Below are 15,907 nucleotides of genomic sequence, written 5' to 3' on the forward strand. Positions count from 1 at the left end.
TAAAGGAGAAAATTAATAAATAAATTATCTAAATTATCTAATAAATAAATTATCTCTTCTGAAAAATTTACAGACACAATTTTTTAATGTAAAACCTAACTATATATTTATACATTTACATCTCTCTTTACATTTAAAATTATATTAAATTTAAAAATATTTCTGTAGAGGCTCGCCTAAAATATCTTCCAGAGTGCGAACAGCATTTTGCGCGCATTTTTCCGTAATCTCATCTTCGTCTTCCAACAATTCCGCCAGGAACGGCACAGTTTCTGGTAACAGCGGCATAAAATCTTCCCCAAGTTTTCTCGCGATTTCCACCTGTGTCACGGTGTTAAATTATATTAAAATAAATATCTTTTAACATCTATAACTAATTCTTCATTATAAATTATCAAATTTATTTAATATATTAACAATCATTTAATATCTCGATAAATATTAAAATAAAAACCGCCATTCGCAATATATAATTATGTTATTTAAATTAAATTGTAATAATAAAGAATTTAATCATTATGTCCAGTCTTACCAATGCATTTAACGCAGTACTTCTAACATAAGGCTTTGCATGCCTGGTTTTTAGCAATGTCTGATAAACTAGTTGTTTGTGCAACGAATCATCAGGAATGGCACTAGCAAACGAGGCTATGCAAGGTACGATGAGCTGATTAGCTCGACTTTCGTATTCTTCCCTCGTGCCCATTGTATTCTCCGCTTGATCTACTATCGGTTGCATGAGAATCTCGAATCGATCCTGGCTGACGAAATTATGCGCATCGTAATCAAAAACCCGGTGAAGCGTCAGTAAAATCGCCTCCACCAATTCAATTCTGTTCGATTCATTGAGAAGTGTCAATTCCTGTGGATTGTCTATGACAAACATGTTATTGCTGCTCAACAACGACGCCGCATGCTTCAAAAAGAGTCCGGCGAAGAGAACGAACAAAGATTTCAAGCATTCCGCTATATTCGCCGATAATCTGAGAAGTTAAAAATCGCATTATTGTATCTTATTAAAGTAATCATATATGTTTGTCTCTAAAATTAAATGATTTTTTTATACCTGTAGAAAGTTATATTTCGGTGTTTGTGTTGCGTATCATTCGCTGCCCATCCGTAGAATTTATTATATAATGGCTTGAAAGTTGCTTCGCTCAGCTTTAAAACCAATGCTACCATCGTTTTACTGGCGCTTTCTTCGATTGCAATAATATCTTTCAAGGTAACTTTGGCGTCCTCCTCCGACTTCACATTGTCGTCCGTGCTTCCGATATGTTCCCGGAATTGAAGAACTTCGAGAAAGAAATTGGCGAGATTTTCAACTTCTATCTTCAAGTCCGCCGCTTGCACGCTTTCAAAAGACTCAGCCAGCACACTCATCAACGATGGTATACACTGATAAGACTTCTTGGTTAATAGAATCTGATAAGTCCTATTGACAGCCGGCAGCAACACTCGCAGAGGTATGCAATTGGATAACTTTTGCGTCGTCATCTTTAGTCGTGAAACTATAATATCGATCTACACAAACACATATTAAATGGAACAATCATATCTCAGAAGGATTAGAATTTGGCAAGACAATCTGAAATATTAGAAATCTATTTTTACGGATATTAATAATTAATTGATTGTGATACAGCACAAACGCCATTTTTTATAAAAACATTATATTTAAGATTATTTAATACTACATGAAAGATAAAACTAACTTTGAAAGATTCTATATCCTAAAATTCTTGGTTGAAAAGGAAACCATAAATACCTTAGGATGTTCCGTGTCAGTGTACAGGGAACTCAACATGGCCAATTCAGACAAAAGTTGATCCAAATACAGTGACAGAAAATTTCCCAGCGACTCCACTATTTTTTGCAATGCACTTACAATGCTGATGACTATCACATCTGGTACGTTTTGATGACAATGGGTTTCCAGTAACTTCAAAATCGCTGGCACGAATTTATTCAACGAGTATAGAGCGTGCGTTCTCATAGAGCTGCATAGTTCTGCGACGCATAATGCCGCGCTGGCTAATACTGGACCGTCTTTCGATCGCAGCAATTCTGTCGTCATGTTCAGGATCTGTGAACAATTATTAATATACGTAATGTTAAATATAATCAATTATATATATGTAAATGTATTAAAATAAAATAATTCTTTTGTAAAAAAAGAATTATTTGTACCGGTTTAAAAACTGCGGGATGATCAATAGCCAGCAACTTCGCCAGTAATTTCAAGGATATCAGCACCGTCTGTTGAACAATTTCTTGTTCCTGGGTCTCGACCTTCACTTCAATGTCCAAGAAGTTCATCAAAGATTCGATCAAGCTCAGAAGATCAATGTGATCTTCATCGTTAAATTTCTTCTGAAGCAATCTCGCGTTCAGCAATTCTAACGCTTTCTTATTAACAGACAACAGTTCGTGTTTCAACAAGTTCTTTATACTCTTCAAGAACAAGGCATTCGGCAACAAGTTATTCACTAAATCCAATACATCATATAAATGATGCAGCAATACTTTCCAGTATTTAGCGCAGTTCGGTTTACCCTGTTGTTGATCAGCGATTTTTGAAATAGTCTGAATTAACAAAATTAACTCGATTGCTAGACGATCGTAGTATTCGTTCATCTCGTTCGCCTCGTCCTGACTTAGCATAGCCACGCGATTAATAAAATTCTGAGATGATAAGAGATTGCTGAGGAATTGTACGGCCGTTATCTTATAGTACCGAAGACTTTTCGGCATTGACTTTGTCACGTCGTAAATATATTTATATGGAAACTTCATCGCTGCCTTTCTCCCTTGTTCATCCTCGATATCAATCGGCAGGATCTTGACGAATTCGACTACTTGCACGCAAACCTAGAAAACATTTCTGTTTTATTTCACGATATAAAAGTAAAGTCCTCTTATATATATATTTTAAAGATATTTTCCTGTTATTAAAATGTCATCAAAATTTTTTTGTTTAATCATTACTAATTGATTAAGCATGATTAACCTGAAGCAACTGCTGCGGTGAAAATTCTTGGGACACTTGAAGAGCAAAATTCATTTGCTGCGCGGGCTGCTCAGTCCTTTGATTTGCAGTCTTCATCACATGATTTTCGAAAGAGAGCAGATAGTATAAGTGTAAGTGATTCTCGAGAAGTTGCAGCAGTTTGACGAAGAGTGGCGATCGTCTATGCTCAGGAATATGCGGTAACGAGACGATGAAGGTTCTTAGTAATTCGCAAGCATGTATCTCGTTGTCGGCCGCATTCACGATTGGCACCACTGTCTCCAGGGTTTTGGAAATAATCTGAATGGAGTAGGCGTCGTCTTGGCGCACCACTGTACTGCCCATAAATGTAAAGATTGGCATAATATTGAGGAGAGCACGTTGCACATCCACGTTTTTCAACAATTCGACCAACACGAGCAGTGCGTGATGATGCGTCTGTGGATTACGCGATGTTCTAATGCATTTAGTAATAAGTGCGATTTGCACATCGGCATCACGCACCGCTAGTGCTTTCGTCATCAGTCGATGAATTGTCGAAAGAATCAGCTGGTTAGTGTACTCGACCGGGCTCTGCTCCTCCAAACTCAAACAGATGTTGAGCAGATCAAATAGAACTCCGTAAAGTAATTCTTCGCGCTTGATGTTATCGGCGCGCTGCGCAAATTCCAGCAGAGCAACGCCACGCTTCCATGCCCGACTGTGCACCATCGCTGGATTCGCCAATTTAATCTGGCTCTGCCGTCTCTTTCGCTTCATCGCGCTAGCCGTCATTCCCAGGTCTGTTGATTCCTCTGGACCGTTCAACTTCATCGTCTGTAATTCTGACGTTATGATTGTCGCATCGATGCGGATTCGACGAATCGCTTTGCCAACGGCAGAAATTACGCTGCTAATCTCGCAATCGGTCACCACGTCCAACATCTTCGATAAGATCTTTGCCTGAAGATCGCGAGATATTTCACCGACGTTCTCAAAGAATATTTCGTCAATCTGTCTCAATAACACAATGCTCGGCGATTTTTGCTCGCCGGATTCCGTGATCGTTTGAAGTTCGTGCGCCAGAATATTCGCTTCGAAAAATGACCATACTTGTTCATCATTCAAAGCACTGACCGTAGTTCCATTAAAACGTTGCAATATATTTCGCAAAGCGCTAGCAGCCGATTTATTTTTAGGATCCTCCACTAACTTTTGTAAAAGCTGAAGACCTAACGGAGCCAATTGCTGGAGAATTCCAGCACTATTAACGTGTATTAGGATGTCAAGCAACTGCGATCTTCGATCCATGGGAATTTTTAATGCTTCATCCTGCTGTGTCACTATATTGAACAACAGTTTTTGAGCCTGCTGCAGCTTCTTACGTTGTTTCACTTGATGGGACACATCAGGATCAGGCGAGAGAAGAACGTAGAGGCTCAGAGAGAGCTGGTCTGGATCTTGGGAAATTTCAGCACTCCTCGCTGCTAATTCCTGAAGCAATATGAAGAATGGTTCTGTAGTAAAGCTGAAAGTTTGTGTCAATTTCTTTAGAATGTCTAACGCCACTGTTCTACAATCGTTGTTACGTCTTGCCAGCGAGAGTAGCAGATTAGTTACAAAGTCCTGATCTTGGAATGCCCATTGAACAGATTTGCACTGGTCCAACAATAGCGAGGAGATTTGCAGACAGTGATAGGACGTCTGCACGTTGATGGGTTTCACATAAAGCTGTGCGAGAAAACAAATGAGATCCTTCACTGTGGAGAAATGAAGTTGAAAGAAGATCTGCAGGCATCTGGAATAGTGTTTCCGCCAGTGGCGATTGTTCATACCCTCGATGAACATCTCTAGAAGTCGCAAGATTAGATTGCTCCTCTCTGCGTTGTTATCAAAGTCGAGTTTCGATTCAGACTTGATATTTAGTCGTCTGTGAACCATTTCCAGAACATAAGTACCCACCTGCAATGGTAGGATACCCTCGCATGTGAGCTTCAATGCCATTTGGATATTGTTGCCAGTAATATTGTTGCAATCATGCAGTAATTTAACGCGCGAGTATGTCTTAATCATCTTCGTGGCCATTTCTATGACATCACGCGCGGTTTTGGTCGGCATTGAACCTACGGGCACTCTACAAACTGATCCTAATAGAATCATGTTAAAAAACAAGGATGCCGCGTCGCCATGCGAGATCTGTTGCCGCATGGAATTCAATATGTTCTCCGTAGGCGGTAGTAACTTGTGATTCAAAATATTATGAAAAGCAGTGGAGGAGATTGCCTCGGCATTTACTAATTCAGATTTGCGAATGTCCTCTAATGTATGTTGCATATATGTGTTATTCTTGGCGAAATTCGAACGAAGAACCTCCATGGCGACCTCCACGTCCTCGTCCGCGGCCGGAAATAGATACGGCAAAGCCGTAATAAAGATGCTGGTTTCATCGCTTTCTTCGCTAAGTTCCAAAAGTATCTTCAATGCTGGCTTAGCCAGTATTTTCCTTGATGACGTGTGGCATGTCGATAACAAGATCAACAATTCATCCACCAGAGTATCCGTGGGTAGTAAACTAGTCAATCTTTTCATAGTAAAGGACAGCAAGGTCTTTACGACATTCACATCGCTGTCATAAAATCTAGCTTGAAGCGTACTCGTCATCATCTCGCGGAAACTCTCAGGTACGTTCGCGTTGTTCTTAGCGAGAATCTCGAGGGCGACCACTCGTTGCTCGGCGCTGATATGCGTCAATTTGTTCAAGATTTCAACGGAATCCTGTGCTTCCTTGGTGCAAAAAGGCCAAGAAGTAAGAAAGCGTAATATTTGCTTAGAATCCTTGTCGCCCTGTTTCATCAGTTTCTTCAGATATTTGTCGAACCTTTCTGGATAACTGCGCTCAAGATTTTGATAGAATCTCGCTAAAAAGTCTTTTGCGATCTTTGAAGTATCATTCTTAAGAAATTCATATATATGTATACTTGACAAAATGGCATCCACTGCGTCATTGTCTAAATTGATGCGTGTTAGCATGTCGCCGATCATGTTCTGAACATCGACAGTATCCTCAGGATTCTCGGCGACGACCTGGCAAGCTGCCTGAAGAAAACATACAATGAATCGAGACGCGTTAACGCCTGACGAATGAATCTTGACGATTGTCTCCATAAACCAAGATAAATCCGATAATTGAAGGATTAAACTTTGCGGTACAACAGTCAATCGATTAATCGGAGACTGATAGAGATGGAGCAGAAGAATTGTAGCCTCCTCTTTTAAGAGTGTTTTTTTGAAAATCTTCAGCAGCAACTTTTCGGTGGTATCGGTATTAAACTTCACCTATATTTATACACACATACAATTAGTATATATTTCAATAATATAAAAAAAAAAAAAACAAGATTTATATTTTAATCTTAATAATTTTATATTTTTGGAAAGCAAATATAATTTTTGAGAGGCAAATATTATTTATCTCTTTATAAACTTCCAAAAATTGATCGTTTTACCATTTATAACACATGGCATTTAAATAATCTAAACTTGTAGAAATGTTTATATTGTACTGCAAATATTAACCAACAAACAAGTTTTTAAAGCAAAAATAAATATAAATAAAGTAAAGATAAAATCAGAACACATAAAGAAAATTAAATATTAAATTACCTTCATCGTCAGTTTTGCGATGATCATATAGCTACTAGAAGCAAGATCGGGAATGAGACTTCTCAGGCTATAGAGTAGAGTTGGCAGCAAGAGATTCACTTGAATTTCTGTAACAGATATTTGTTCAATCACGCCCAATATTGCAGTGGTGTAAAAGGCGTACAAGGTGGTCAAACAAAAAGCTTGTTCGGAATACATCTCTGCGGCGGATATCACGTGGTTGCATAACATCTTCAGAAGTCCGTTATCTGTGCTCAAACGATTAACAAGAATACCCGAAGTTAATGGTACACCACGTTTCTGCAGAGGCGCCAGCCAGTGCCATTTATCATTTTCGTCTGATAGATCCACCAACTGCAGAGCTCTGCAAAAAAAGAGTTAGCAAATTTTAACTTAATTGCTTTATAATTAAAAATGACAAAAATGTATATTAAAAGAAGAATAACACTTTCAGAAAATTAAGATTAAAATACAATATTTTCAATTTTTTCATATTTTCTCACATAACATTTAAAATAAAACTTTTAATACACACATACACACATTTTTCTGTTAATATAATTTCTTTTCTGTTTAGCCACAGAATAAATAAGAAAAAATATATGTATATACACACAATTAAAAAAATTAAGAAATTTATATATAATTAAGATTTTTTAGATCTTTTTATATATAATTATTGTACAACAAACGATACTGATTATGAAATTGACAATTTCAAATAAAAAAATGGGAGAAATGTACAAATAATACAAATGATAAATTATGTTTTCAAGAATTAAGATTTCATTCCGATATCTTATATCAATGATACATACCTAACAAACATACGAGTTTCGTGATATGGAAAAATCAAAAGTATGTACTGATCTCGATTGTATTGATGAATATGATATCTGTATATCAGCCATTCCAAAGCTTTGTGTGATGCGCTCAGTAAAAAATAAGGAGAGAGTAACAATAGAAACTTTGTGATCTCTGCGTCCAATTTTTTGTTCACTGTGACATCTTGAACGGCACGTTCAAAATGCACAGTGGTCTGTGCAAATATTGTTGCTTTAAACTCTTCAAAGAATAAAGAGAGTTTTACTAATTCTTGCAGACCGCTCTGACCTAAATAGATAGAAACATATAATTAAATATAATAAAAATATATTACTTTAGAAATGAATTTATAAGCATGAATATCCTCCTTTGCATAAAGCTTTCATATTTTATAAAATTATTGCAGATATAAAATAGGAGTCAGATAAATATTGTACAGAGGTCTAAAATCTCTTAATTTTTTAAAAATGTCTTTCTAAATCTCTATATTGCTTTTAAACTCCATAATCAAACTATAACTTGTTTGTTATAAGACAATTAAAATTGTGTACGACAGAATCTAGTAAAAAAATCAATTGACAAACAAAAAATGTATATTCTTAATTATAAATCTTTATAAAAGAGTATATATAAAGTACAATTTTTATAAAAATAGAAGAGGGGCTAACCTATACTCAGTACAGTGTCTCTGTCCAAATTTGCAGCTTCCTTTGGATCAAACAGCAAACTTGGACGTTTCTTATCCTGCAGCAATAAATTCGTCTGCGGAGTTCTCAATTTTTTAAGTTGCGCCGCTAATGATGTAGCCATTGTAAATCTAAATAAACAAAAAGAATGGATAACCTCACAAAAGAATAAAGTACCTTAAAGATTTCGTTTATCATATAAATTTAAATGCTTACAAAATTTTTTTTTTCTACTACAATTAACTCATTGGAGATTAGTACAAACGTTTAATGCAGTAAATCAAGTAAACTTACATATATATATCTCAAATAAATTATTTTCATCGGTATAGACACGTGCGAACATAAAATCCAACCATCCAGTATCCAGCTAGTCAAATCAAGCGGAGGAATTTTTTCGCGCACTTCACTTGCAAGGATGCAAGAGTGCGTTCGAAAATCCTACGAGGTAGAGCAGCATTTAAATACATATGGCGGATCCGCACCAATCAAAAATCATTACGCTAATAATGTCCGAACGTGCACTTGAGTTACAACTCTAGCTCCCACTTTTTCAAGGGAAGATTTATATTGTATCGTAGGTACTCAATCTCAAATCTCAATAGCCTGGTAGGTACTGGTCTGGTAGGTATTCTGGTTCCGATACTTGGACGAAAAACGAGAAAGAAATTCATATACTATCCCTATTACATCTTTCTTAAAGTAATTTGCAAGTAGCGTGATACTTCGCTGTCATTGGTGAGCGAAAATCCATCAAGGAAAGGAGAAAATTTACGCATCGAAAATGACTGCAGTTTTACGCGTGAAACGCAAGAATACCGACACCCCGCTCGATAGACTGGTGATCGCATGCAAGCGTGCGAAAACCGGATCGCCCCTTCTGGAAGAAAGCGAATCCGCCATCCAAACGGTCGTTCAATTCGCCGGAACACTCACGGATCCGGTAATAATTTATATTTGATATATATGATTAATTATACTGCATAAATATCCTATAAGCAGTTCTCTTCTATAAGTGGCAGTTACGCATTCAAATTTAAATCCGTTGACCTTAAGCAAATATTTATATTTTAGAATACAAAGAGAAAAAAAATATACCTCTCTATATGTAAGAAAGCATAATTTTATAAACAATACAGAAGTGTTGGTTCTTGAAACTGAGACAAGAGAGACGTCTTTTTAGAAATATGTTTTTAAAACAGCTATTTATCTCAAATTGTATAGTAAAAAATTAATAAAATAGACTGCTCATGAACTGCTAATTTTCACTAATGCTATTAATATTTAACACATATTATTAAACATTATATTGTTATTTATTCATAAAAAATAATGCAAGATTTTGTGGAATATTTTAGACCGAGGATGTCGCTCAGCATGTCGCCAAAGTTATGCCTAAGATGGGCATAGAAATAGTAAACGTTGGTGTCAAACGAACGTGCGATGGCAATGCTGGGAATATTTCAAACAAGAAATGGATAGGGGGAGATCCCCTGGTAGAAAGATACAAAGTTGTTAATTGCCAGCGTTCTCAGGATACATTAAATGAGGAAAAGTCAGAGGATAAATGGCTGACGCTCATAGATGTAGAGGATTCCTGGAGTGTCTCTGGTACAGCGAAGCAGAATGCAAAAGAAACAGAGGTGAGTAATATAAAAATATTTGCAAAAATATTTACATCAATATATGGAATCTGTATATCTTTTAATGAAGATTAAAAAAACATTAATTTTTTATATTGCAATTAAAACAAATAGCTTAATATGGTAAGAAATAAATAAGAAACTAAACAAAAAAGAAATATAATTCTTCAGATGTAAAATTAGAAGAAAGATTTGTATATGTATATATAAAATAATTTCTAGAAATACAACAAATTATTGAGAAAAATAAGATATATATCTGCATAAGAATAACCAAACAAAATAAATGTATATGATATTTTAGGATATTGAAGATTTTGTGTTTGATTTATACTGTGGCCCAACTAATGATGATGTATGGTTTGAGAACAATGAAATAATGGTACAAGAGCCAGAATATCCATATCTAGATTCTGAAGATAAAAGTGAAGAATCTTCGGAGAACTCAAATTCAGAATCCAATTGGAGAAATGATTATCCCGATACCGATCCCGATAGTTCCAGAGATGAAGATTATGATTCCGATCATTCCGATCATTCCAATTATGATGCCTATTTATGCGCTGGTTCTAAAGAAGAAGAAGACGATATAAGAATATATGGATGCAGTTTGACTGAATCTAGACAAATAATACAGGCTGTAATGAATGAAAATGCTCGTAACAATTTGTCAAACGACGAAGGGAGATCGTCGACTTATTCGAGTGACGAATCGATGGGATTATTTTAAAAATCTGTTAACCTTTTAGTTGCGAAAGGCGTACATATACATGTTAAAATAACTTCTCATTTAATTTTGATTTTTAGTTATGGCAGTTATAAATATATGAGAATATCATCTCACAAGGTAAAATGCATCGCAAATAAAGGCTTAGAAACAATCAATAAATTAATTATAAAAGTATATGAAGATTTGTAAAATTTGTTGGAAAAATTAAATCAGTTGTCATTGTTTAAAATCCTACATGTTATGTATTAAGAAACTAATTAAGAGACTTAGTATTAAAATTTAGCACATCTTTGCATAATTTTATAGAGTTTAGGAATCTTGTTGAATTTTACAATAAGCATTCTTTAGTCTCACTTCTCACCTTCTAACAAAGAAAAGTGAGTTGTAAATAGCATAAGTTTTATTTGTATATTATATATATTTATTACAGACTTTCCTCTGTTGATGTAGATGTATATCTCGTGCGTTAAATCTGTCTATCAAAATAAGAACTGCAAAGAAAAATTAAACCTAGAAATGAAGGAACTGATCACGCAAAATTATGGAAACATCTTTCTTTTTCAAATCGTAAATGAACTTAATCCTATTAAATCTCATCCTTTTACGACTCTAAAAAGATTTTCAGGAATTTTTTTTACTAGAGATAATTATTAAAATTTAAAAAGGATACAAAAACAGATTCTTGATTAGTTAGCAAAAACATTTGCATTTGTTTGGGAAAGGGAATTAAGTGATCAATCCCAAAGAGGATGTTGCAGGATATGTATGTATTGTTGAAGAAAGAGATGTTTTGTCATCGTGGATATGGCATGTAATGTGATATACACCAGATTTATAGCATATTATAACAAGTCATTGGAAGTACCAGATGGGGATTTACAAATTTCTTTTCCGTACACATACGCGATTTCGCGTCATCTGCAAAATCAGTTCGGGCAGTATAAAGATCCGGGCAATTAACAACGTAACATTCGACAAGATATTTCATGGCTCGAAGAGAAAAATTATTTTGGTATATAATAATTCTAGGATATGGAAGAAAGAGTAAATCTCCGGACGATGTGATGAGATTACTTATTTTTGCAAAACATTCGTCGCGATATTTTAGATCTCTCGCCATGAAATTCGCTGCGCAGGCAATCGCTGTTAAAAGACAGGTTGGCGTCTTTTAATTATTAACGAATTCGTCATATGATATGAGTAGTACATTGCGTATACACGTAACACTGGCCTTAATTCTAATTTATTTTACATTCACGCGCCCTGCAACGAGGGATACTTTACGAACACGTACGATGCGTTTGATCGAGTCCGAATGCGTCGATAGAAATTCAAATGATGAACGGAGAGAATTTAATTTTGAGATTATCATGTTTTCTATTTGCATTCACTACGATATATTTACAAGGCCTGTCGATAAGATTTCTTTAAATATATATATTTTTTTTTAATCAATCTTGTCTTGACGAGGTTATTTATTTGTAATTATTCAAAATATAATATTTTTCGATCCAGTTTTAAAAATTCTCAATTAATAGAGAGAATCTCATACTCGTTGAGAATAGATTCTTACTATAGATTTATGATACTAAATGCATTTTAAATTTTCTCACATAATAAATATTTATCGACGCATTCGCATTATTATTATTCGTAAACGTGGACGCAACAACAATTATATATATATATATATATATATATATATGTTGTGTGTCATAATTGCGCAATGTAACTTAACAGATTCACAAGCTGTGATTGGTATCATTCGTATCAGAATCGCTTACTACGGCTCTATAATATTCTACTTGCCTACTGTACAACATTTTACACTCATCGTATTCGTTCTTAAGATATAATGTCGATTATTAATGCTACGAGATTATTGGAGAGTCATGAGATTGCACACCTTCGCCCGGACCGATCAATCAATTGTATTGACGTCGAGCCCGGTCGCGTTTTCTCGCTCATTTCTTTCTGTTCGTCAACTTCTTTTTATATATATACAGGACGATTCGACGTCTCGCCGATTTTTTTCGGTATCTTTAATATTTTTTCTTCGGAATAGAATCGACGTGACAATCATTGAGACGATCGTTTGCAAGCAGAGCCGTATATGTGTCATTAACATGTGTATGATATATTCTTCATTTTTAAATATTTATATTTATATGAATTTATCTCTCTATCTTTTTCTCTCTCTCTCTCTCTCTTTATTTATTTATTTGTACAATAATTCATTTAACCTCTTAAATAAATTCTTGAATGAAGAATAAATGGAAACAAGAACGCGAATAAGAAAGTAAAATGAATAAAAAAAGGAATAAGATATATACATATGTTAATATATTATTTCATATATTTTGGAGCAACTAGAAAGTAATATCAAATATTATAAAGATTATTGTACATAAATGTACAATACAAACATAAGTAATTAAAACATTAAGATAATTATAATAATATATATGTTATTATTATCATTATTCGAACAGCAATAATGATAGTTTAGTATTAATTATTTTACTTTTTCAGTTACTTATATCATTGTAAATTTGTGTATAATAATCTTTATGTGCACCAGTAGTCACTAGTACATTCAATTAAATTCGCTATTAGTTTCTTATACGAGAACAAAATTAAAGCTTTTTTATACAATTGCATCGTTAAAGTTTATTTCATTATCGCGTATACATATGTAGATTATATATTAATTTATATATAATTATCTAATCACGGCTCTGTTTGCACATTCTTTATTTCTGCGAGCTCACCCTCGCGTATACGCATATATATATTATATGTACATATAGATACCTTCGGCTTATAATAAGTACGAACGATTCCCTGGATCAACAAAAATCACACAACGTAGCAGTCAATTAAGAAGTCCGATAGTCCTTCATTATATGTATAAACTGGCAACAATTAACAGTCCGTGTTTAGGCGGTCATCGCATCTCTCGTGTTTAATTTCTCTTCTTGAAAATTCCCCCAAAAATGTGATGTTTCCACTGAAATAAACTCACTTAGAAGTGACTTGACTACACATTAGCTTTTAAGAATATAATGTAGTTTATTTATCTAACAAAAAATTGGTTCCATCGAGAAAAATTATGTATACTTGTCGAGAGAATCAATTTTTCAAATATTTTAAAGCATACATTATATTTATTTTTTCTCGGAAGAAAAACGAACGGCAGAGAAATGATCTTGCGATTACAAAATTTCACGAAATTTTACAGCACCGACGCCTCAGTCCTGCCAGTTGGCGGAGGTGTCGGATGACCGCTAGCATTATTGTTATTGTTATTGTTATTATTATTATTACTCGCCTCACCGGCGTGACTTGAGCAGTAAAACTTCTTATGAGCGATAAAGGTGCTCAAATAATTAAAACTGATGTCGCAGGAGCGACAGTAGCGAGGACCGCTTTTGCTGGGGTCCATACTCTCCTCCGGCGGTGGCGTATCTTCGCGTTCCTGCTTCACTTTGCTAGCGATTGCCGATACCAGTGGAGGCGGTGGCGGCGGCGGCGGCGGCGGTTGTGGACTCTTCCGTATGTCCGTCTTGCCATTCATCTGGATCTCTGCGGGAATCTCCTCCGGCGTCGTGGCGGCGACAGGCTCCGGTGTTGGGAGCGTCGCCTCGTCATCCAGTACACATGTTATGTAATTCTCTTCCTGAAGCAAAATAGTTGATATTTTATTAAAATCCCGTTAAACATTTATTTTATTAGAAACAAATATATTTTATATAAAAGTAAACAATATATTTGATTATCAGATTTATTTTAACAAAAATTTTAATGTATCTGTTCAAAGATCTATTCTTATACAAAAATTCAAATATGTGTTTCAGTTTAGTACAATTCAAAAGGAAGAAGAGAGAAAGAAAAAGCAGATCTACCTGTAGATCAGTGCCGCGCTTCTCAAAGTGCATCCTAATATGGGTCCTCATACCGCGTAGAGTGTTGCCCTTGTAACGGCAGATCGTGCATCGAAAGGCTTTGACACCTTGGTGGGCATCCATGTGACGCTGGGCAGCACCGGCCGTGGGGCTAACGGCACCGCAAACCGGACATCGCCAACCACCAGTCGTACCACTGGCACAGGTATGATTGCCGCCGGGTTCTATTATCGCCTGCGATAAGCATGCGTCTTGTCTCAATAAATTGTCTAATATCTCGAAAAATCGATAAAGAGAATCACACCGGTCCTCAATAAAGATAAAGTTAAAATTTCAGATGCATTTAAAAAAGTCGAAGTATTTTAAAAGGTATCCTAAATTTTTGAAACATTAAGTGTATTTAAAGGCACTCTAAATTTTAAGTATAGATTTCCTTTATGCTGTCTGGCTTTTCAGATATTCAACAAATCTCTTAGATATTCTTTATACGTCTTCTAAAATATTCCTTGAATTCTTTTGTGCTGTTTGGATTTTACCTTGCACTTAGAACACCGCGTGTGATGCTCCTGTGGTTCGGGCCTTTTAGGACAGTAAAACGCCTGGTGAGCGACCAGATTGTCCATAGAAGCGAATTTGATGCCGCACGCGGCGCAGATGAGCTGGACGCAGATGGGTGGCGGGGGCGTACCAGGGGGTGGTGGACTGTTGCTCACCGTCGTCTCCCTTGCCTGGCAGTAATGCTTCTTATGAGCGACAAAATTCTCGTGTCTACAGAACACGATATTGCATTCCTTGCACCTATAAAGATCGAAACTCGAAGGATGGAATCTCATAAAGTTTCAAAAATAAAAAATTTTCCAAATTTACGATTCTCTCCATATAATTTTAAAATTAGAAATTCAAAAACTCAGAATTCTGAAAGTTTAATTAAATTTCTCGGGAGACCCAAACTCACCTGGAGACGCCTTGTTTGACGAGTACCCCGGGAACAGGGGGTGGCGGCAGCTCGGCGAGTCTCAGGGCGAGTTCCGTGGGTGGGGGTGGCGCGACGGCGACCGTCTGCGCCGGGCCGATGGATCTCGTTCTAGGACTACCGCTGCCCCTAGATCTGGGACTGCCCGGAGGTGGCGGCAGGGACGATGGTGTTGGCGACATCCTGTTCTCTTTCTCGTCTTGGTGCACCGGCGATCTGCGTACGCTGAGATCGAGGGGCGCCGAAGCAGATGGCGACGTGGATGTTGCCACAACCGACGCTGGCGTCGAAGGCTTGTTCGCCGCCCTTAGTACAGCTGGCGGCTCCACTACCGCATTCTGTGTTGTCGAAGTGAGGCCCCTCGTCATTGGTTGAAGGGAACCTGAAGATGAAACGTTTAATCAAGATCACTTATCGTATTTATTCTTTATAAAGTATAAATGTATTATGCGTTATCCATTATTCAATATAAAGCTTGAAAATTATTCTTCAT

General features: G+C 36.0%; 3 protein-coding genes across 4 annotated transcripts in view; 1 reads left to right on the forward strand and 2 right to left on the reverse strand.

The window, feature by feature from the left end:
- Positions 1 to 100: 100 nt before the first annotated feature.
- L(2)k09022 (HEAT repeat containing 1 homolog l(2)k09022) lies at positions 101 to 8,534 on the reverse strand. The gene is made up of 10 exons (XM_070292996.1): positions 8,458 to 8,534; positions 8,146 to 8,294; positions 7,471 to 7,765; positions 6,653 to 7,016; positions 3,011 to 6,325; positions 2,191 to 2,871; positions 1,769 to 2,086; positions 1,067 to 1,524; positions 533 to 983; positions 101 to 321 (listed from the first exon to the last, which is right to left on the reverse strand). The coding sequence occupies exons 2-10, from the start codon at positions 8,285 to 8,287 to the stop codon at positions 151 to 153; spliced, it is 6,195 nt and encodes a 2,064-aa protein (XP_070149097.1). The 5' UTR covers positions 8,288 to 8,294; positions 8,458 to 8,534; the 3' UTR covers positions 101 to 150.
- Positions 8,535 to 8,753: 219 nt separating this feature from the next.
- On the forward strand, positions 8,754 to 12,176 carry Fs(2)ltopp43 (female sterile (2) ltoPP43). Its single transcript, XM_070293028.1, has 3 exons — positions 8,754 to 9,106; positions 9,522 to 9,806; positions 10,111 to 12,176. Exons 1-3 carry the CDS (start codon positions 8,948 to 8,950, stop codon positions 10,534 to 10,536), a joined length of 870 nt encoding a protein of 289 aa, XP_070149129.1. The 5' UTR covers positions 8,754 to 8,947; the 3' UTR covers positions 10,537 to 12,176.
- Positions 11,160 to 15,907, reverse strand: part of Ush (Zinc finger protein ush) — a 159,731-nt gene continuing 154,983 nt past the window's right edge. Inside the window, exons 6-9 of one of the 2 annotated variants that reach the window (XM_070293026.1) lie at positions 15,397 to 15,796; positions 14,978 to 15,239; positions 14,442 to 14,675; positions 11,160 to 14,215 (exon numbers count right to left, since the gene is read on the reverse strand). In XM_070293026.1, the coding sequence (XP_070149127.1) occupies positions 13,772 to 14,215; positions 14,442 to 14,675; positions 14,978 to 15,239; positions 15,397 to 15,796 (1,340 nt within the window). In that variant the 3' untranslated portion in view covers positions 11,160 to 13,771. The remainder of the gene's footprint in view (positions 14,216 to 14,441; positions 14,676 to 14,977; positions 15,240 to 15,396; positions 15,797 to 15,907) is intronic. The other variant, XM_070293027.1, reaches the window with a different exon arrangement.

The sequence above is a fragment of the Polyergus mexicanus genome, unplaced genomic scaffold (genome assembly GCF_030449975.1).
Source record: "Polyergus mexicanus isolate NDT 795.1 unplaced genomic scaffold, iyPolMexi1.0 SCAF_3, whole genome shotgun sequence".
Classification (NCBI taxonomy): Eukaryota; Metazoa; Arthropoda; class Insecta; order Hymenoptera; family Formicidae; genus Polyergus; species Polyergus mexicanus.